Source organism: Drosophila santomea, chromosome 2L (genome assembly GCF_016746245.2).
Source record: "Drosophila santomea strain STO CAGO 1482 chromosome 2L, Prin_Dsan_1.1, whole genome shotgun sequence".
Lineage (NCBI taxonomy): Eukaryota > Metazoa > Arthropoda > Insecta > Diptera > Drosophilidae > Drosophila > Drosophila santomea.
Genome location: NC_053016.2, coordinates 9562821 through 9581955, shown reverse-complemented (window position 1 = coordinate 9581955; position 19135 = coordinate 9562821). Strand labels below are relative to the sequence as shown.

At 48.5% G+C, this 19135-nt stretch overlaps 9 protein-coding genes across 10 annotated transcripts in view; 4 read left to right on the top strand and 5 right to left on the bottom strand.

Annotated features, from left to right (window-relative positions):
- The first annotated feature begins 566 nt into the window (after positions 1–566).
- Positions 567–3144, top strand: LOC120458034 (cysteine sulfinic acid decarboxylase). The gene is made up of 3 exons (XM_039645541.1): positions 567–1461; positions 1937–2304; positions 2368–3144. The coding sequence occupies exons 1-3, from the start codon at positions 712–714 to the stop codon at positions 2963–2965; spliced, it is 1716 nt and encodes a 571-aa protein (XP_039501475.1). The 5' UTR covers positions 567–711; the 3' UTR covers positions 2966–3144.
- A 5-nt stretch (positions 3145–3149) lies between these two features.
- Positions 3150–7036, bottom strand: LOC120458032 (DNA polymerase subunit gamma-1, mitochondrial). The gene is made up of 3 exons (XM_039645540.2): positions 4987–7036; positions 4111–4933; positions 3150–4047 (listed from the first exon to the last, which is right to left on the bottom strand). Exons 1-3 carry the CDS (start codon positions 6941–6943, stop codon positions 3390–3392), a joined length of 3438 nt encoding a protein of 1145 aa, XP_039501474.1. The 5' UTR covers positions 6944–7036; the 3' UTR covers positions 3150–3389.
- Positions 7037–7269: 233 nt separating this feature from the next.
- Positions 7270–9134, bottom strand: LOC120458036 (actin-related protein 2/3 complex subunit 1A-B). Of its 2 annotated transcripts, XM_039645544.2 has the most exons (3): positions 9012–9134; positions 8655–8945; positions 7270–8591 (listed from the first exon to the last, which is right to left on the bottom strand). In XM_039645544.2, the coding sequence occupies exons 2-3, from the start codon at positions 8725–8727 to the stop codon at positions 7531–7533; spliced, it is 1134 nt and encodes a 377-aa protein (XP_039501478.1). In that variant the 5' UTR covers positions 8728–8945; positions 9012–9134; the 3' UTR covers positions 7270–7530. The 2 variants fall into 2 exon arrangements, with proteins under 2 accessions (XP_039501478.1, XP_039501477.1); XM_039645543.2 differs by lacking the exon at positions 9012–9134 and having other exon boundaries at positions 8655–9005.
- A 43-nt stretch (positions 9135–9177) lies between these two features.
- Positions 9178–10828, top strand: LOC120458035 (origin recognition complex subunit 5). Its single transcript, XM_039645542.2, has 2 exons — positions 9178–10434; positions 10488–10828. Exons 1-2 carry the CDS (start codon positions 9340–9342, stop codon positions 10770–10772), a joined length of 1380 nt encoding a protein of 459 aa, XP_039501476.1. The 5' UTR covers positions 9178–9339; the 3' UTR covers positions 10773–10828.
- On the bottom strand, positions 10785–11924 carry LOC120458037 (DNA polymerase subunit gamma-2, mitochondrial). The gene is made up of 2 exons (XM_039645546.2): positions 11234–11924; positions 10785–11179 (listed from the first exon to the last, which is right to left on the bottom strand). Exons 1-2 carry the CDS (start codon positions 11922–11924, stop codon positions 10785–10787), a joined length of 1086 nt encoding a protein of 361 aa, XP_039501480.1.
- LOC120458038 (glutamyl-tRNA(Gln) amidotransferase subunit C, mitochondrial) lies at positions 11921–12405 on the bottom strand. The gene has a single exon (XM_039645547.2). It carries the CDS (start codon positions 12365–12367, stop codon positions 11921–11923), a length of 447 nt encoding a protein of 148 aa, XP_039501481.1. The 5' UTR covers positions 12368–12405.
- An 89-nt stretch (positions 12406–12494) lies between these two features.
- LOC120458401 (DNA-directed RNA polymerase II subunit RPB3) lies at positions 12495–13493 on the top strand. The gene has a single exon (XM_039646026.2). The coding sequence runs from the start codon at positions 12588–12590 to the stop codon at positions 13413–13415; it is 828 nt and encodes a 275-aa protein (XP_039501960.1). The 5' UTR covers positions 12495–12587; the 3' UTR covers positions 13416–13493.
- On the bottom strand, positions 13411–14236 carry LOC120458402 (probable 28S ribosomal protein S23, mitochondrial). The gene is made up of 3 exons (XM_039646027.1): positions 14097–14236; positions 13880–14041; positions 13411–13824 (listed from the first exon to the last, which is right to left on the bottom strand). The coding sequence occupies exons 1-3, from the start codon at positions 14138–14140 to the stop codon at positions 13461–13463; spliced, it is 570 nt and encodes a 189-aa protein (XP_039501961.1). The 5' UTR covers positions 14141–14236; the 3' UTR covers positions 13411–13460.
- Positions 14237–14740: 504 nt separating this feature from the next.
- LOC120444152 (centaurin-gamma-1A) overlaps positions 14741–19135 on the top strand; it is a 63051-nt gene continuing 58656 nt past the window's right edge. The window contains exon 1 of the mRNA XM_039623729.1: positions 14741–15573. Within this exon, the coding sequence (XP_039479663.1) occupies positions 15204–15573 (370 nt within the window). The 5' untranslated portion in view covers positions 14741–15203. The remainder of the gene's footprint in view (positions 15574–19135) is intronic.

Sequence of the window (19135 nt, the reverse complement as noted above, 5' to 3'; positions counted from 1 at the left end):
TTCTCGATATCACGTCTCAGTTGCGCAATTTGCGCAACAATTGGCCAAAGAATTATTCAATGCATTTGCATTTAATGCACACTTGATTGCGGCTAATGAGAGAGAAACCCCGTGGAAAATTGCTGGAGAAGATTAGACCTTTGCGCATAATCAAGGCGTCGTAATTGCTCGTACATAATTGTATTACATGAGCATATCAATTAGCCAGCCAATTAACTACCAGCCACATCTGGCTGGGATTTGGGGGTTTTGGATTCTGGGTTTTGGATGAGTGGACCAGGGAAATCCCTGCAATTAGTGCTCTGCTCTGCATTGCTCAGGAATGAGCTGCTTTCCGAGGTGGAGCACCAGTGGCAGCCGCATAACCAGAATCCACGAGCCAAGCCAGGTGAGATCGGCACCACTTGCCCGCTCGGCTCTCGAGCGGCATTGCCTTTATGTAAGCGGCACTCGGTTTCGGATTCTGAGTTGTGGAAGTCGGCGAGCTTTTATAAAAGCGGCAACAACATCGCCAGTTCATTCAGTTCATTCGGAATCATTGTCAAGTGCAATCTGCAGCAGCAGCAACAGCAGCAACAGCAGCAACAGCAGCAACAGCAGCAACAGCAGCACCAGGAACAACAGCTACAGCAGCAACATCACCTAGTACATCGGAAATAGGAGCGTTAGCCAAGTCACTTACAGTATAAACAGCAGACGAGAGCCAATAAAATGCTGGCCAGCGAGAACTTTCCCACACATCACTTCAAGGAATCTATATTTAAGCCCTACAGTACAAGTGGCGATGATTTGGCAAGCGTTACCCCATTGACAGCCGCGGCAGCATTGGTGGCGACCACGTCCTCACCGGCTGATTCCTCCTCCGCAGTTGCATTCGAGACGGCCAGCAAAATGTTAGCCACCAATAATAATAATAATAATAACAATATCACGAGCGCCAAGGATGATCTGTCCAGCTTTGTGGCCAGCCATCCGGTGGCAGAGTTCGAGGGCTTCATCCGCGCCTGCGTCGACGAGATCATCAAGCTGGCCGTCTTCCAGGGCACCAATCGCTCCTCGAAGGTCGTCGAATGGCACGAGCCAGCGGAGCTGCTCCAGCTCTTCGACTTCCAGCTGCGGGAGAAGGGTGAATCGCAGGACAAGCTGCGCGAGCTGCTGAGGGAAACGATCCGGTTCTCCGTCAAGACGGGACACCCCTACTTCATCAACCAGTTGTACTCGGGTGTCGATCCGTACGCCCTGGTGGGCCAATGGCTGACCGATGCCCTCAATCCCAGCGTGTACACGTACGAGGTGGCTCCACTCTTCACCCTGATGGAGGAGCAGGTGCTGGCCGAGATGCGACGCATAGTGGGCTTCCCCAACGGCGGCCACGGCGATGGCATCTTCTGTCCTGGCGGCTCGATAGCCAACGGTTATGCAATCAGCTGCGCCCGCTACAGACACTCGCCCGAGTCCAAGGTGAGTGCGCCCCATTGAAGCCAAGTGGTTTACCGCCAATCCACGCGGAAGTCGCAATCCAGATCGGCAAGTGACTGGGCAAATCGTTAGTCATGCCTGTGACATGTATGCAAGTGAAACTTGAACGAAATTATCAGATATATTGATATAATGATGATGCAGATTGTGATTCAAGAATGAAAAGAAGATATTTAAAAAGGTTTAGATTTTCTGTGCCAGAACATTCAAAAGTTATAATTTATGTCTCATTATTCAATTCATATATGAACTAATTTAACTGATAAATTGCTTGTCGGTTGAAGGAATTCAATTCAATCCAAAAATCAATTCAAATAACTATTTATAACTTAGTAAAATATGTTAAGCTGATTTTATCCATGGAACTAAAAGAATGCTTTTATATAATATCTAAGCTATATAAAAATGTATTACTACATTTTATCAACATATTATTTGCATGAATTTGAATCTGCAGAAAAACGGACTCTTCAACGCCAAACCGCTGATTATCTTCACCTCGGAGGACGCCCACTACTCCGTGGAGAAGCTGGCCATGTTCATGGGCTTCGGCAGCGAGCATGTGCGCAAGATAGCCACCAACGAGGTGGGCAAGATGCGGCTGAGCGACCTGGAGGAGCAGGTGAAGCAGTGCCTGGAGAACAACTGGCAGCCGCTGATGGTCTCGGCCACAGCCGGAACCACTGTGCTGGGCGCCTTCGATGACCTCGCTGGGATCTCGGAGCTGTGCAAGAAGTACAACATGTGGATGCACGTGGATGCGGCTTGGGGAGGCGGTGCCCTCATGTCCAAGAAGTATCGCCATCTGCTCAGTGGCATCGAACGGTGAGTTTGGTGGATCCTGGTGGACTTTTTCAAGGGGGTAACTGAATTTGCGTTTCTCGGCAGGGCTGACTCGGTCACTTGGAATCCACACAAGCTGCTGGCTGCCTCGCAGCAGTGCTCCACCTTCCTGACGCGCCACCAACAGGTGCTGGCCCAGTGCCACTCGACCAATGCGACGTACTTGTTCCAGAAGGACAAGTTCTATGACACATCCTTCGACACCGGCGACAAGCACATCCAGTGCGGCCGTCGAGCGGATGTCTTCAAGTTCTGGTTCATGTGGAAGGCCAAGGGCACCCAGGGTCTGGAGGCGCATGTCGAGAAGGTCTTCCGCATGGCCGAGTTCTTTACCGCCAAGGTGAGGGAGCGTCCAGGATTCGAGCTCGTCCTCGAGAGCCCCGAGTGCACCAACATCAGCTTCTGGTATGTGCCGCCCGGTCTGCGGGAAATGGAGCGCAATCGGGAGTTCTACGACAGGCTGCACAAGGTGGCTCCGAAGGTCAAGGAGGGCATGATCAAGAAGGGCTCCATGATGATCACGTACCAGCCGCTGCGCCAGCTGCCCAACTTCTTCCGCCTGGTGCTGCAGAACTCCTGTCTGGAGGAGTCGGACATGGTCTACTTCCTGGACGAGATCGAATCGCTGGCCCAAAACATGTAAAAGCCGGCGGCGGGATGTTATGAGGTTAGGTGTTGACTACATTCTCTTTAGGCTTACGCCAATTGTATCTTCTAGTGTATGGTTAACTACTCACGTTTGTATATTTTTTTTTGATGTTAAGTATTACCGAAAACAAAGAACAAAAATACATAAATATAGGTTATTTCATTTAGATTAAATTGAGTGTTTGCTTTGGGAACTGGGAGTCATTTCAACAACAGGATTCTTTAAATGCAAGATTCTGTAGATAAGGTCATTAATTATTCAAACGCTTACAACTACATCTAATTTTAAAACCCTTCAAAAATATATTTAACATCTTACGAGGAACTTGTAACCATATTCAGTAGCCTCCAAGTCTTTTTGACTTCCTGAGTAACAAATAAGCACTTATCAATTAGTCTTGAGTATGCTGAGTAGGCAGCTAACTCTTTTTTATCCAGTCCCACTGACTGACATCGTTACCACCGGCCTTCTCGATGGCCTCCGCTACGCTCAAGCTCTGACCTGGTTGAACTCCATAACCGATGCGCAAGCCATGCGGATTCGAGGGCGTCTTGCAGTCCATGGTGCACTCCTTGCGCAGCACAGTGTCTACCTCCACGGAGGAAAAGAAGGCCACCGACATGGGCAGATCCTTCAGACCGATGCGCGAAACACAAAAGGAGCGCGTCATTAGGTTGGTGATATGCATGGCCAGCGCCGCTTTGGGCGACAACTCCTCCTTGACCAAATAGCGCAGTTCATCATGAAAGCTCAGGCAGAATCGAACGTGCGATCCCATCAGCCATCTCATGCTCACCAGCATCAGGTGAAGAAAGTCCACTGCACCGCTCTGCACCACCCAATTGATGCGGGTGGGCAGGAAACGTTGCTCCTGCTCGGGTCCACCATCCGCCTCTAGGGCACGACTGAGTCGACCGCCCAGGAACGGCGTTCGAGGCTCTGACCCCGTGGCAATCTCTTCCAGGCGGTTGAACATGGCGCTCTCCGTGCCTCCCTGCCAGTTGGGACGATGGAATACCTCTGCCAGGGTGCGGTTGCGTTGAATGGCCAGTCGGGAGGCCTCGTAGCTGCTGTAGCTGTAAAAGATAATTAGGTTTTTACAAAAAGTGAGTTTGTGTGTATGGTGGGTGGCCACTTACGCCCTGTCCTCCAGTTCGTCATGGAATTCCTCTCTCAACCGATACACGCGCTTGCCCTTTGTGATGGAGAACATTTTCATAGCCTTGGCCTTGGCCTCGGATGCACTGATTGTGGGATTAAACTGACGGAGCAGTGTCTCGGCAAACAACTGACCAGCTCCGTAGATCCGGGCGTAGTTGATGACTTTGGCGTGATCTCGTGAAATGCCGACAGCCTTTGCGGTTATGGAGTGCATATCGCTGCCATTCGACTTACTGCCGCTGAGAGTCATCCAACCGAGTGGCGTGGCTCCGTGCTCCCCGCAGGCGTAGGCATCACCCAGCACGGAAGCGATCCACAGCTCCTGCGAGTCGACATCGGCACCAACTAGCCTGTAACCCGGCGGAGCCTGCACCATTGAACGCAGCTCCGATCCCAGTCGATCAGGCCGCGAATTGGAGGCCGTCATCCACGTGGGTTCCATCGCACGACGCGTTAAAGTGCCACAAGCTACAACTTGGGGACAAATGGCTCCGTAGGCTATTGGCTGGGCATTTTCGCCAGTGAGTTCATTTGGCAGTTGCTGCGGATTCAGCCAGACCACCATCTGGCCCAGGATTCGATCCCTATTGTTCCGCCAGTAGGACATCATGCGAGCAATGTCGATGACGCGGGCGGCAGCTGTACAAGACGGATCGCCACTGCTCAGCACGTTTTCTGAGAACTTGTTGAGAAAGTCCTTGGATAAGGGGTTGCCCACCCGAAAGGAGGGTCCATTTTTGTGGGGGAGCTTAAGAAAGAAGCAGCAGTCATCCAGCACCTTGTTGCACCACACTCCAGAGCCTTGAACATGAATAGATGAGCCCTCTCACACGTAAGTTACATCACATACGTACCTTGGTACTGCGTCTCCAGACGTTGTTGTTTCTGAGACAACTTCTTGTGGTGTTCCCGCTTTCCCAAATGCTGCTCCACCTGGCCGGGCAGCATATCAAATGCCAGATCACTCTCCGCCTTCGAGGCGCTCTGACGCGCAAACTCCGGCACTGGACAACGTGCGAGAAGTTGATCCATGGGCAGTCGATCTACTCCTTCCGAATCGCTGCGAAATGGAACCAGAAAGCCCCAGCCTTGCTCTCGCTCGTAGTGCAGAGGATATCCTTCCCAGCAGAGGGACAGCAGCTTGGGGGCAATCTGCATGCCGGTGCTGATCTCGCTGGCTCCCGGGAACCACGGCTCTTCGTCGTCTTCCAGAATTTCATCTGCCCCTTTGGTTGGTGGCTTGCGGCACAGTTTGCGATACCACAGAGGATAACCGGGAAGCAATGGCCGTCGAGCTGGAAGTAGTGCTTGTTGATCATAGAGGTGCTGAAATTTGGCCTGCAGACGACGCTCCTCCGGTGTCTTTCCAGCACTCTTGTGCTCCACTGTGGGCAGAGGCTTGCGCTTGGGGAGCTGCTTTAGTTTAAGCTCCTGCACACTCCAGTCCTCGTCCCAGAGCCACAAATTCTGGCGGTACTGATCGTGAAGCAGCAAGGAGCAGGCTTCCTCAGCCCTGCGTCCCAAATGGTACTTGGCCTCGATGCTGAGGTCCTCGTAGGTGAGCTGCGCCTCGCGTATGTACCGCTCCCAATTGGAGTTAACAGGCAAATAGGCGGATCCCATCTCCAACATGCCAGCCAGAGAAGCAGGATGCGGAAAACGGTCTGCGTACAAGGGATACAGGACTCGGAGTATCCGATGTGTAGCCTCTACATCGCTGGCGCAGTAGTTGGTCAACGACTGAAAGCTCTGACGCACCTGCTCCAGAGTTCCCTCCACGAAAATGTTCCTGGGCTCCTTGGATAGCGCATCACCGCCGCAGTATAGGCGATGCACCTCCACCAAACTGTTAAGAGAGCTCTGCTCCAGCCATCCCAGATCCTCGGCAGCCGGTTCCTTCTTGGATTTGAGCATGGCTCGCTGGTAGCTGGTGACTCCACTGACACACATGTGCAGCGACATAGTGTCCACGAACCGAGTGCCCGTGTCCTCGATCAAATACTGCTCCTTCAGCCGCGCCCTGTCGTAGGAGACATTATGACCCACCACCAGACCAGGTCCACTGGTTCCCAGTGGTATGAGTTCGTCCGGAGTGTAGTGCGGTCGCTCTGAGTCCGTGTCCACGTCTAAAGGCTCCAGCTTCTCCACACTTAGGCGGTGTTTCGTAAGTTTTGAGCTCACCCATGAGTACCATCTCTTGGTGCTGACGGCGGTGGCCAGAACTGGGGCCTGCCCTTCGCTGACGCACACCTCCACATCGAAGACAAGTCCCTTCTCCAGCGGATGATCCACCGGCGTGGCTGTTCCATCCACCGGATCATAAGCTGTCCAGCCGGCGAAGAAGGCCCATCGCTTTGGACGCTTCGGTAGCTTCTCGCACTGGACCAGGGGAAGTAGTAGCTCCTCGTACGGCTGCACTTGTTCCTTGGCAATGTTGTGGAAGTGCTCCTCAATATTGGCGCCCCTCAGAGGAGGCAGTTTCAACTGGACATCCGAAACAGGAGCAGAGCTTTCGATATCGACGCCGTGCCGGCGCAGTTCCTCCTTGTAAGCCTGGGCGGAGGACACCTGCTGCTCCGAAATGCTACGTGGGCTTTGGGGAAACAGTTGGGCGTGCAGGTTTCGCGAGATCATCTGCACCTTGACCAGATTTTCCGCATATTCGGTTTGGCCATCCTTCACATTCTCCGGCTTTTTTGGTTTGTTTACCTTTTGTGGGGGCTTAACCCGCCGATAGATCTTCACGCTACTGCTGGCGTAGTGATCCCGGCTAACCCTGCTGGCGTAATTTCTAATCAGGTGGAGCTGCATCCTAGTTTCACCAAAGGAAACATCCTTTGAAGCAACTAAAGTCCAACTGGCGACCACTCACTCCTCCGTAAGATTGCCGGCAGCTTAGGTATTTTTGTGCGCTTGCGCGGCGGTCACATTGATTTCATTTCAAATTTATTTTCCGTTAAATTCATTTCATCTGTAAAACGGAAAATTTAATATTATTTTAAACTATAAAACCTTTAAAAAACGTAAAAAATTTGATCATATTCCCATTAAAAATATTTTATTCTAAGTGAGACCATTTAATCGAAATTCGAATCGAGTTCGGAACGCCTAATTGTTACAAAAACAAAAACATTCGATTTTACGAATAAAAAACATTTTATTCAGTTTGCTATAAAGGTGAAACACTTTAAAACACACACACAGACTTTCGGAACCATTATGGAAGTAGGGGAAAAGAACAATCTCTTCGGTTAATTTATGTAAAAAGGCTTTCGCACGGTACAGAACAATGGGAAAAGCGATTTTGGAAAACATTTTGGCAAATACTGCGCTCCTGGCCAGGCCAACACACTCGCTAACAGACAATAACACGTAACGCTGGTCCGTTCCGGGCCGAACTAGATCTGCAGGTTGCGCATGCCGCCATTGATGCCGCCCTGCTCCACGTTCCAGATGACCAGTTGGCCGTCGACGCCCGAGGTGGATACCTTGCTGGCGCTGGCCTTGTCGCCGGCGTACAGTCGCACGCTGGTGATGGCGTTCTGGTGAATGGAATCGACCACCGTGTCCGTGTTCTCCGTGCGCATGTTGCGGTCCATCGATTGGAAGATTCGCATGGCGGTGATGCCGCTCGACTCCCTCTTCTGCGACTTGTCAAGCTTGCCGCTCAGCACCAGCTTGCCGTCGGCAGTCAGACTGTAAAGCAGTGGCACGCAGCTATAGCCGGCCACCACGACGGACGTGGGCGAGACCCATTCGCAGGACAGGAAGGGCAGATAGCCGGTGCGGCAGCGGATCACCGTGTTGCCGTTGGTTGCGTCAGCGATGCTCACACAGCTGTCGTGGCCCACCCAGCAGACCTTGTTACCGTCGCTGGAGAAGCTCACGCTGTTGATCCACCCACCACCAGAGGTCTGCGAGTTGCGGAACTCGGCCATCAGCTGGCCAAGGGGCTTGCGGTTGCCCCACGGCGTCGGCGTGGGAGGCTCCTCGATATCCTTTATGAAGGCCGAGAAAACGCGCACCTTGTAGTCCGTCGAGCCGGCCAGCAGCAGAACGTTGTTCGGATGCCAGTCCAGCGAAGTCACCGTGGAGCGGATCGGCTTCTTGATGTGCTTCGACACCCACCAGTCGTTCTCCGACTCGAAATAGCACACGGAAATGAGCCGGGCGCCCGATCCTACAGCGAACTTGTTCTCCGCCGGTGACCACTTGACGCAGGTAGCTGCACGGTTGATGCGCAGCAGCACCAGCGCCGGCTTCCACTTGCCATCGTCGCCCTGCGTCCAAACATAGGCATTCCGGTCGGCGGCACAGCTCACAATCCGATTGGTGTTCTTGGCCCAGTCGATGCCCATTACGCGCAGATCATGCTGGTTGAGCACGTCCGCAAGCTTCCAGTCGCTGCCCTCTCGGCTGTATATGTGGATCTCATGGTTGTTGGGCGATAAGGCAATCTCTGCAGGTTGGTGGGAGTGGGTGAGTCACACAGTGCCGGATGAGTAATTTGGGTCGCACTTACGGGTTCGATCCTTGTTCCATGCGTGGCAGGTGATGGAGGCCAGCGAGGTGCCAAAGGTGTACGTCTCGGCCATCGTGGGTGGCTAAATGCGCTCGGAATGTGCAGTGTCTGCTCGTCCAAATCCAACCACACACGTAGTTTCTTCGGTTCGGTTCGCCGGATTTCGGATTTCGCTGGTACCACCAAGTGGGCGTTGTTCCGCTGGCTTTTAGCTTCGCTCTCGTTTTAATCGCGGACTCTGGGCCGTCAACACGATTAAGGTGGCGTTGCTGGGATGGATTCTGGGTTTCCCTGGGCAGGAAGAGCAGAGCGTTGTGGAAAAAACTCTTTGGAAAAGTAATGCACAAAATTAATCACCCGAAATTAGAGCTGGAACCAAAATCGATGGCTTCCGATACTATCGTTGATAACTATATCGAACTTTTTCGACCTCTCAAGATATACCAATGTACCAGGGATGTTATGCACGTTTGGTATATACCCGAGCAAAGTATTTGGCGCCATTTCAATGGTCATACTAAACTAAATCCATTGCTTGTAAACAACTTTTTAATAACAAATTGGCTAGCTCATAATTTTGTTCATTATTTAATATACCAACTAGGTGCTTTTCTTTTGGGAAGTTTGTTGAAATAATAGATCTTTGCCTCCGGGTAATTCAGTACTCTGAAAAGAGAAAACACCCATGGAATCCATCTGCTCCTCCTTGGAGTCGCTGTTTCCCTGTCGGGAGGCGGCCATTGAAACGCTAGGCGAGCTGATAGGAGATTCCAGTGAGGCATATCCCTCGGCAATTTACCTTTTCGGACACAGTGGAACCGGCAAAACAGCTCTGACGCGAGCTTTTCTTAAGGAATGTGGAAAACGGCAGAAAGTCCGCACAGCACATTTAAATGCCATCGAGTGCTACACCAGCAAGATCATGCTAGAGATCCTGTTAGACTCTCTGGCACCGGAACAAGGTGATTCTGTAAAGGTTGACAACATGCTGGACTTCGTGGAGCAGCTGCGTCGTTACGCTGCTCCACGTGCGGCTCAGGGTTTTCTCATCGCCGTGGATAACGCGGAACGTCTGCGGGACATGGATGCCAATGTGTTGCCCGTTCTTCTCCGGCTGCAGGAACTGACCAACCTGAATCTGTGCGTTATTCTGCTGTCGCAGCTTCCATTTGAGAAGTTTTACAATAAGACCGGACTTGGGGAAATCATCTGCCTGCACTTGGCGCAGTACAACAAGGCGGAAACACAGCGTATCCTGGGATCTGACTTTAAACAGGTGCGAAATCAACTGCTGGATCATTTTGCCCAGGATAAAAAGCGTCTGGAGATTTGTCAGGAAGCCGTGACCGAAGACTTCTACAACAACTACCTAAATCTCTTTCTGAGCGTATTTTACAAAGCCTGCCGCGATGTTCCGGAGCTCCAGCTGACGGCCAGTAAGTGTCTGTCCATTTACTTAGAGCCCGTACTGGACGGCACTGTGGATGCCACGGACATCTCTCGACTGTGGCGGCATATAGCCGGGCCTCTCCGTTCCGCCTTAACCCAGATCTATATGCGAATTGAAAAATCCGCAGAGGAAACTGAAGAATTCACCGCTATTGAAGATCAGAGCGTTCGCAAGTTGGCGCAGTCGCTGGAGCTTCCCTACTATGCCAAGTACCTGCTGATCGCCGCTTTTCTGGCCAGCCACAATGCCGCCAATCAGGACAAGCGGTTATTCGTTAAGCACCATGGAAAGCAGCGCAAGCGTATGCAGACGGTCAACGCCAGAGCCAAGGTGGGTAACTCAATCTGTCGACGAGCGCATTTGTTTATTTCAATGCCTTTCAGACCACGGAGAAAATGTCCACCACTTTGGGACCCAAATCCTTCAGCATCGACCGCTTGCTGGCCATTTTCTACGCCATTCTAGAGGAGAAAGTAGGTCTGACCTGCAACCTTCTCTCCCAGATCTCAACCTTGGTGCACCTCAAGCTGCTCAGCTTTGTCTCCGGCGAACAGAACATAATGGACGGGTCTGCTAGGCTGCAGTGCACCATCGGCTTAGAGTTTGTTCTGCAGATCGGTAAGGTTGTGGGCTTTAATGTCCGCCAATACCTCTGCGACTTTATGTAGTCGTAGTTGTTTTCAGTTTTTAAATATATTGAATAAATAGTCCGGTACATCGCTTATGTGTATGGTCTCCGCCAGCCTTGTGTCCCGGCTGCGCAACTGCATCAGTCCGTTCTTAAGCGTTTGCCCGTTTATAACAAGTGTATAAGGAATGCCCAGCATATCCGTTTTCAGCAAGTGCTCTGCTAAATGAGAAGCGTCCTTAGTGGAAAAAAATCCAATCCCCTCTCCTATTCGAAGACCCGCGTGGTTGAGGACGTGCTTCAGGTGCAGGCAAAGATCAGCCAAGTCCGCCGAGAGCTCGGAATCACTTTCCACACAGGCGATTCCACATTGATACGGCGCCAGGACGCGGTGTAAGAGCAGGGATAGTGAGTCCCGGCCATGATCACAACCATCCAGGAGCAAAGCTAAAGGATGATGATATAGAACGATTTTCCAAGATAGTTATGATAACCACTTACCGCAGGTGGCGGTTTCCAGCTCTATCACAGACCGTATGACAGTCGGCTGCACAGTTTCACCCGTCCGCGCATCGGGCAGCCGGAAGTCTTTGTCGTCCTCCATTCTCACCAGACTCAGTTGTTCCACGGTCACTTCTCCTGCTTCACCGTAGCTGGACCGTATATCGATGGCTTGATAGTCTTTGGGATTGAGATCCTCACCCAAATCGCACGGAACAATGCGGTAGCGACTGGGATTCGAGGAAATTCGCATCCACCAGATTTTGCTCTCCCGCTGCATGTTGTAGAAGTGCTCCAGGGCGCGATGTGGTTCTACTAGAAAGTCCGTGGTTAAAAGTAGGGAGGGACCCTGTACCCCAAATAGGGAATTGCTATTAGGAGCGGAAGAAGTGCTCTGGTGTTTCAGAAGAGTAGGACATTTGGCCTTTCGAGGATGATCTTTGACGAGTTTTTTGAAATTATTACGGAAATTCTGGCTTTGTGGAAATGAAAAACGGTGCATGTTTAGTGGATTAACAGTTTCGTTCGTGACCCCCAGGTGAGCAGCCAGGGGACGGAGTCGTGTCCAATGCTGTTGCAGCAGCTTGGCGTATTCCCTTCCATGACTGAGTAACTCCAATTTATTATCTTCCCGGGTGCGAAAGAAACCAGCGGAAGCCAGGGACTTGAAGCAACGCTGTATTCGGCTCATTGCTCCAGCGGAATGTTGCCCGGCGGCGAAACGTAGTAATCCTCGTCCGTCACCTTGGCGTTCCGGAGCACTTCCGCCCGGCAGTCACCCTCGGTCACCTGGTCGTTGCGTAACTGGAGCTGCTGCTGCTCCAGCACCGTGTACAGTGGACGCACGTGCTCCGTGTTAATGTGGGCAATCTTGTCTGCGAACTGGATGCTGCTTTTCAGCGTGGCAAGCGCCCGTTCGCTATCCAGATCCACTAGCGACAGTCGCTCCAGCAACTGTATGGTTTTCGTGTCGATTTGGATTTCGGAGGAGCTGGTGTCGGGAAACTCCGCGTCCACTGGTGTCTGTGGCACCTTGGTGGGATGCTTCAGCTGCTTAAAGTCCAGTTTAGTGGCCTTTTCATTCGATTTTGTTGCAATCTTGCAATACAAGCGTTTACTCAACAGGCGCAACATTCTCACAGGCGCAAAATCAGAGGTGGAACTGAGTGTCGTATCAAATAGCTATATGTTATCCAAAAGTAGCTATAGGTTCGCCGGCTTATCAACTGTCGTTAGCAATCGTTATCGGTAGCCTTGTTGCCGGCTGTTATCGCTGCTTTTCCATCGCTCTCTTTTCACTAAGCGGGTTTATTTTTTTCGTGACTTCCTTTAATTTCATCAAAACAAAGCCGCTATGCCGTACGCCAACCAGCCGTCCGTGCAGATAACCGAGCTGACGGACGACAACGTGAAGTTCGTCCTGGAAGACACGGAATTGAGCGTGGCCAACAGCTTGCGGCGAGTGTTCATCGCGGAGACGCCGACGCTGGCCATCGACTGGGTGCAACTGGAGGCCAACTCTACGGTACTCTCGGATGAGTTTCTGGCCCACCGGATCGGCCTGATCCCGCTAATCTCCGACGACGTCGTGGAGCGGCTGCAGTACACCCGCGACTGCATCTGCCTGGACTTCTGTCCCGAGTGCAGTGTGGAGTTCACCCTGGACGTGAAGTGTAGCGAGGAGCAAACGCGCCACGTGACCACCGCCGATCTCAAATCGAGCAATGCCAAGGTCCTGCCGGTGACGTCCCGCAACCAGGGCGAGGAGGACAACGAATACGGCGAGAGCAACGATGAGATCCTCATAATCAAACTGCGCAAGGGACAGGAGCTGAAGCTTCGCGCCTATGCCAAAAAGGGATTTGGCAAGGAGCACGCCAAGTGGAATCCCACGGCTGGCGTGTGCTTTGAGTACGACCCCGACAACTCCATGCGACACACTTTATATCCCAAACCTGATGAGTGGCCCAAGAGCGAGCACACCGAGCTGGAGGACGACCAGTACGAAGCGCCCTACAACTGGGAAGCCAAGCCAAACAAGTTCTTCTTTAACGTCGAATCCTCCGGGGCCCTGAAGCCCGAGAATATCGTGGTCATGGGCGTGCAGGTGCTGAAAAATAAGCTGTCAAATCTGCAGACGCAACTCAGCCACGAGTCCCAAAATGATGCCCTGGCCGTTTGATTTACATATAACAAGTTTATTTTAAGTTTATAAAAGATGTTCCGCCTAATCCTTGAACAAGCTGTCTATGTTAATGCCCACGTTTGCCTCCTTTTTTCCCTTGGGAGCAGGTGGTGGAGGTGACGACGTGGTCTGTTGGCTTACCACCGCCTCCTTGAAATCGCTCAGTAGCTGGGTCTTCGACTCCGCATCCTGCTCTGGCAGGGATTCTTCTGGGGTAGCCTCCAGGCGGGCCTGCTGGCGCTGCTCAGCCAAGAGGTCCAGTGCAGTCTCGTAGATCCTTTGCTCATCGAGAGCTCCTTGTGCTTTTAGGTCCTGGTAGATGTGGACGAATTGCTGCGACTGCGTGCTGCGCCTGTGGTCAAATAGGGATATCGTTTCCTGGGGTCTATTTTCTTTGTGCAGCTTTCTGTTGCGATAAATGTTAATTTTAGGATAAGCCAGACTGTCTCTGAATGACTTACGCTCGGACAACATCCTCGGCATAAAATATCTTGCGCACTGGGATCTCGGGAGCGGGTCTGTCGAATTTGGGTTCCAGTTTCGGTGGAAAGGCAGCGTAAACATCGTACCAAATGGGTTTATCCTCGGTTTTCATAGCTCCACCGCGTAGGAGGCCCTGAACTCTGCAAAACTTAGGTGTTTATGGGATGTATAGATATTTCGCAGATATGTAAATACCTGGTGAAGATTGTGCCAATCTTTTCCAGCCTGCTTTGTGCCATTTTAGTAGAGTTTTAATTAATTAAATGTGTTTTTTCTAACAAATTACGATTACGACATGCAGTGCATGGGCTCATCGATAAGCAGCCGGTGGCTATCGATAACTACAGAGTTGCTGTTGGAGGTGTAACGGATTTTTTTCTTATAAGAACCTAGCGGTCTCTAATAAGGATTAGCACTTTAAGTAAGATATTTATTTGTTAAATTGTTTAAATCAGTATTTATAAAAATAGCTTAGAGTCTTTATAGATATATCATACATGGTTTAAAGAACTAATTTGTTTTATTTTATGTTAACTATCGATAATAAACAATGCAAATGTAGTATTTTTGTGTATTACGGTGATTTCTCTGGTTGGCGTTTTTGGTATTTCCTTTAAACTTCATAGTACAGTGCAAACTCCATAAATGTAATATCACAAAAACATGCAGTAATTACATGATTGTGTACTGTTATGAAAACCCTGAATGGCATTTAACCATTGCTTGCACTTTGATAATACAAAATCTTACCAATTAAAATTGACCCACCCATTTGAGTTGGTGGAAATTCGCTCCATAGAGCGATCACTGTACCTGCTCTTCTTCCACAGTTTGTTGTGGAACGCCTCGCACCAACTACATACTTTTACATACTCGGCTGCGCTCGACGTAAATTCTCGCACTTTTCTGTTGGTTTCGTAGTAAATTTTCGCCTTTTCGCTGTCAAATCAAAGCGCTTAAATCGGGAAAATCGGAGAAAAGTTCAAAATAACTCTACAGAAAGCAAATCATATAATATGTCATTTAATTGTGTACTGTAATAGCGTAAACAATAGTGTTTTGATTGTTTGTGCAGGTGCAAAATCGATCTAGTGAACTGAAAACTGCGACTCCAAAATCGGCCGAGTTAGCGCATTATTGCCCCGATTGTTGTTATTGGAAAATGTTGTTCGTTTGGGAAAATTGTGCCATCGCAATTTTGTAGTGTTCGTGCGTGTGTGTGCTGTCTGCGTGTCGAGTGTGTGTGCCAGTAAATTAAGTTAATTAAAAACTAAGCTAACTCTCGATTTCACCGCCCCCGCCATGAGTAACTACCATCCGCATTCGCATCCGCACGCGCTCTCGCATCCGCATCCGCAGCAGGTTCATAATCAGCTGCAGAATCCCCATCAGAACCAGTTGCCGCCCCCGCAGCGCCATAACCATGCCACGCCTACAGCTGCAGCCTCTGCCTCCGGAGCGCCATCAGCATCATCATCAGCATCGGCATCCATCCTAGTGGCCCATCCTCCCCAGCCGCTCATCAGCAACTCGCTGGCCATCCGGCAGGAGATCCAGCGATTCGAGAGCGTCCACCCATCCATCTATGCCATATACGAGCTGATCGATCTCCTGCCCATGGCCGATGCCCAGATAGCCCAGTCCATCCGCGACCATGTGGTCTGCATTGAAGGTGAGTCTAATGGAGGGCTATTAGTGCAACTAGTTTTAATGATTACAATAAGTTACACTATGGCTTAGCCTCTGAATAGTGAAGCGGTTGCCGCTATTGGTATTGCAATCAGAATTCTTGTTTGTCCACCTGTTTGTACAAAGTGATTGCATAAAGTATTGGATGTTTACCTTCCTATCAAACGACAATAAGAAGTACAATTGCCCTAATTGTACAAAACTATATAGTTTTTAATGTTTTTGCTGAAGTTTACTTTAAGCTCTTACTAATAGATGGTAACTTCCACCTGTTAGTACAACGTGTATCCAAATTTGTGGGCGTTACATTCTTTGTTCTTCTCTCTTCTAATAAATTTGATTAATATTGCATATAATATTTAAAAAAGTTCAAACCTTTTTGACTTTAAACTATTTTAATGGAAATATTCAAACGCTCAACTACTTGAAAACAGCTGCACAAATGTTTTACCGGAAAACCAATTAAAGTAGGGTTTTGAACGTAAAATGTTTAAATGCTAAATTCCAAATACAACCATACTTTTGTTATAGATTTCGTTTGTTTTTTAATGGCTTGCAAATTTATTCACCATAACAAGGAAATGCTTTGCCTGCAAGTTCTCAACTTTTGCTCAAAGGTCAGTGGGCTTAATGGAGCATTCGAGGTGTGCCCCAGAAATGATGAGCAACTAAATGTGCTATAAATTATGCAAGCACACAGGGAAGAGGTATTTCGAAGTCGGGAAGCGGAGTCTATCGTGACTTTGGATGGACTGACTGGGTCCATTGGGTGTGAAGTCGGCGGGAACAGATGGAAATCCTTTGATTAAACATGTTTATCGCTGCAATTGTATCCACACCTTCATTGTCCTCCTTATCGGCAGCGTCTGGACTTGTGGTTGCCTTTGTTTGGAGTGCTTTATGCTAATCTCTGACCGAAAATCTATGAGGCAACACCAACCCCCGTGCGAGGATTATTGTTGCCAAAATGCCCATTCAAGCGGATCGCAGCGGGGCCATTGAAAGTGTTGTCGTCGTCGTTGTCGCTGTCGTTGTGCTATGTTGTGTTCACCGAGAAGAAAGAGCTTCGCTTTTTGTTTAAAACAAGCTTTCCTGCCCAATTTTCAGCATATCGTTGAATGTGTGTGTGCCTGTGTGTGTGTGTGTATGCGGGGACTGAAATTTGATGCCCTCTTCCTCTTTGTGGCAGGCAGCAAAACTGAATACTGAAAACTGAAAACCGTTCACGAAATCAAACCGAAAACCGGTTCCTGAAATGGTTTATTAGAAAATCTCTGGCAGAGGCAGCAACAACAAAAGGCTCACCAAAAATGTAAACAAAATTGTCAGAGGCAACAGCAGCGGCCTCATGAATACTCCACTCTGTGCCGTGCAAACCAGATATGAAACCCGAGAATACGAGCGTACGATCTCGTAAACCGTTTTGCACGCGACTTTCTTATTGGCATTGACCCGCAACACTAGCACGATCGGTCCAATATACATATATTGTATGTGTAACAATATCGTATACCAAATACCGAATACCGATTCTAATTCGCTGTCAGCGTGATGAACGATGCTTTCGTTGGACTCTGGCTGCCGTTTTCCCGTTCCAAATGCTTATTTATAGGTTTCGGTAACGGTGTCCATTAAATCGAGAAGGTCAAAAGTATCTAACGAAAATAAATAAACGAAATTCTGTGCTACCTGTTCGTTAACGTCTCCGTTTAATATCGTTTTGGAAGCTATATAGCATAAATAATCCAATAGCAGCTTACTATTCAATAATCTGAGTGAATCGATATAATCTCAGATCTCCGAACTTAATGCCTGTTTTGGTCAAGAGCGCTTGCACTAAAAGTGCCCTTAATATTGTAAGCTGCTGACTCACCAAAATCACTTCCAGTCGTAAACCACATTTAAGTGCTTAAGATGTCGTTGAACCTTTCGCAAATCAAAGTTTAGTTACATATTTAAAAGGCTTTCAAGAATACGAATGTGATGCTGATTATTTACAAAAGGAATTTATAAATATCATATAGAATTTGCTTCCAAAATGGCTGCCAAATATGTGTAAAATATTCTGTAATCTGCGTACTATTGTGTGTGGCTACATGTGCCATCCAAAATTAGCATATGTAGCTATAAATGGGGATCCATAAACAATAGACAGGGTGTGCATTGAGATTCTTCAGCAGAACATAAATAGTAAATCGATTACACGATATCAGCATATCAATGGCAATTTTACTACAATTTGATAATTTCATTGGGGGGTGGTGTTCAGCAACCGCTGAACATAAATAACCTACCTGGAACTCTCGTTCGATTGTTCGCGGTGTTTATACAAACACAAAGGCGAGTTGTCTGTTTGTTTGTAAATAGCCAAGTAATAGCCGGCCCTAAAAACAACAACTACAACAGCAACAACAACAATAACAACAGCATTCAACTGAAATGCCGCTGGCGGTAGTGAAAAACAAATTTCCTCTCTTATCTCAAATGGCTTGCGACTCCCCATTAAAGCGATTGCAATTAGCCCCAAACGAATTTTTTGTTGGTCTACCCTTTGGCAAAGTGGGTCCATTAATTCGTTCTCAAGATGACTCACGCTCGAGTCGATTATTTTGCGATTTAAGTATACAATATTTAATAATTACACGATTATTTTGTGAAATTTCATGGTTGTGCGCCTTCTACGACCCAGTTCATATTTTCTTTTGGTTTCTTTCTCATTTTTACGTAGTTATCTATATCTTAATGCCACTTTAATTGCATATTAATCTACGATGATATTAATAAAGAATGTTTATGATATTTGTATTTGTAACATCATTCAGATTCTTATCTTTGAGTTGCTTAATTGAGTTGCTTTTGTGAACGGTATAAGCATTTATTGCTATCTTAAAGATATCACCAGTCAAAAGTAGCTGTAAACATGGTTATCTTTTCTTTTGTGAATATTTATTAGCCAAAAGCTGAAATCGCAGACAGGTAACTCGAAACTTTTGCACCTGCCCTCCAATTTCAAATTGAACAATCTCATCTGAATGGTGACCTCTTATCTGTCGGCGGTTTAGCCTGCTGTCTTTATTGCTTTTTCGCTTCGGGCAACGATTGTTTGTTTTCTTTTAATTGTCAAATAATATTGACTGGCGGACTTTTGAGCGAACTGTTTGCCACTGTCATTCGCATATCATTTTTTTTGTATTTTTCGAATCGCCGTTTGATATGGCTTTTGTCTGTGTCATTCGGAAGTGGAAATTGTTTGCGTCGATACGCTCGAGAGCATGACATGGAGATGCCATTGGGGCCACAAATACATGTATGAGCCCACACACTATGCACTGGAGAAAATTTTCCTTCTTTCCTGGTGGAGCTGGTATTCAAAAATAAGTCACGGTCTTTATTCAGTCAACACAAAACGCTAGGAACCCCATTTTAATTGGTTCAAAATAAATAAACTACAATGCATATTTAGGGAATTCTTATATTGCCTTGTAACGATATTTGTAGAGTTAATTTATTAAAAAAATTACTTTTAAATAAATTGTAAATACTTT

Coding starts and splice junctions, on each gene's coding strand:
- LOC120458034 (XM_039645541.1), top strand. CDS start 712: ATGCTGGCCAGCGAGAACTTTCCCACACATCACTTCAAGGAATCTATA. Junction 1,462..1,936: donor GACACTCGCCCGAGTCCAAG/GTGAGTGCGCCC, acceptor TTGAATCTGCAG/AAAAACGGACTCTTCAACGC. Junction 2,305..2,367: donor CTGCTCAGTGGCATCGAACG/GTGAGTTTGGTG, acceptor GTTTCTCGGCAG/GGCTGACTCGGTCACTTGGA.
- LOC120458032 (XM_039645540.2), bottom strand. CDS start 6,943: ATGCAGCTCCACCTGATTAGAAATTACGCCAGCAGGGTTAGCCGGGAT. Junction 4,934..4,986: donor TCTGGAGACGCAGTACCAAG/GTACGTATGTGA, acceptor TTCATGTTCAAG/GCTCTGGAGTGTGGTGCAAC. Junction 4,048..4,110: donor GACGAACTGGAGGACAGGGC/GTAAGTGGCCAC, acceptor TATCTTTTACAG/CTACAGCAGCTACGAGGCCT.
- LOC120458036 (XM_039645544.2), bottom strand. CDS start 8,727: ATGGCCGAGACGTACACCTTTGGCACCTCGCTGGCCTCCATCACCTGC. Junction 8,592..8,654: donor ATGGAACAAGGATCGAACCC/GTAAGTGCGACC, acceptor ACCAACCTGCAG/AGATTGCCTTATCGCCCAAC.
- LOC120458035 (XM_039645542.2), top strand. CDS start 9,340: ATGGAATCCATCTGCTCCTCCTTGGAGTCGCTGTTTCCCTGTCGGGAG. Junction 10,435..10,487: donor CGGTCAACGCCAGAGCCAAG/GTGGGTAACTCA, acceptor AATGCCTTTCAG/ACCACGGAGAAAATGTCCAC.
- LOC120458037 (XM_039645546.2), bottom strand. CDS start 11,924: ATGAGCCGAATACAGCGTTGCTTCAAGTCCCTGGCTTCCGCTGGTTTC. Junction 11,180..11,233: donor GCTGGAAACCGCCACCTGCG/GTAAGTGGTTAT, acceptor ATCATCCTTTAG/CTTTGCTCCTGGATGGTTGT.
- LOC120458038 (XM_039645547.2), bottom strand. CDS start 12,367: ATGTTGCGCCTGTTGAGTAAACGCTTGTATTGCAAGATTGCAACAAAA.
- LOC120458401 (XM_039646026.2), top strand. CDS start 12,588: ATGCCGTACGCCAACCAGCCGTCCGTGCAGATAACCGAGCTGACGGAC.
- LOC120458402 (XM_039646027.1), bottom strand. CDS start 14,140: ATGGCACAAAGCAGGCTGGAAAAGATTGGCACAATCTTCACCAG. Junction 14,042..14,096: donor ATTGGCACAATCTTCACCAG/GTATTTACATAT, acceptor TAAGTTTTGCAG/AGTTCAGGGCCTCCTACGCG. Junction 13,825..13,879: donor GCCGAGGATGTTGTCCGAGC/GTAAGTCATTCA, acceptor TTATCGCAACAG/AAAGCTGCACAAAGAAAATA.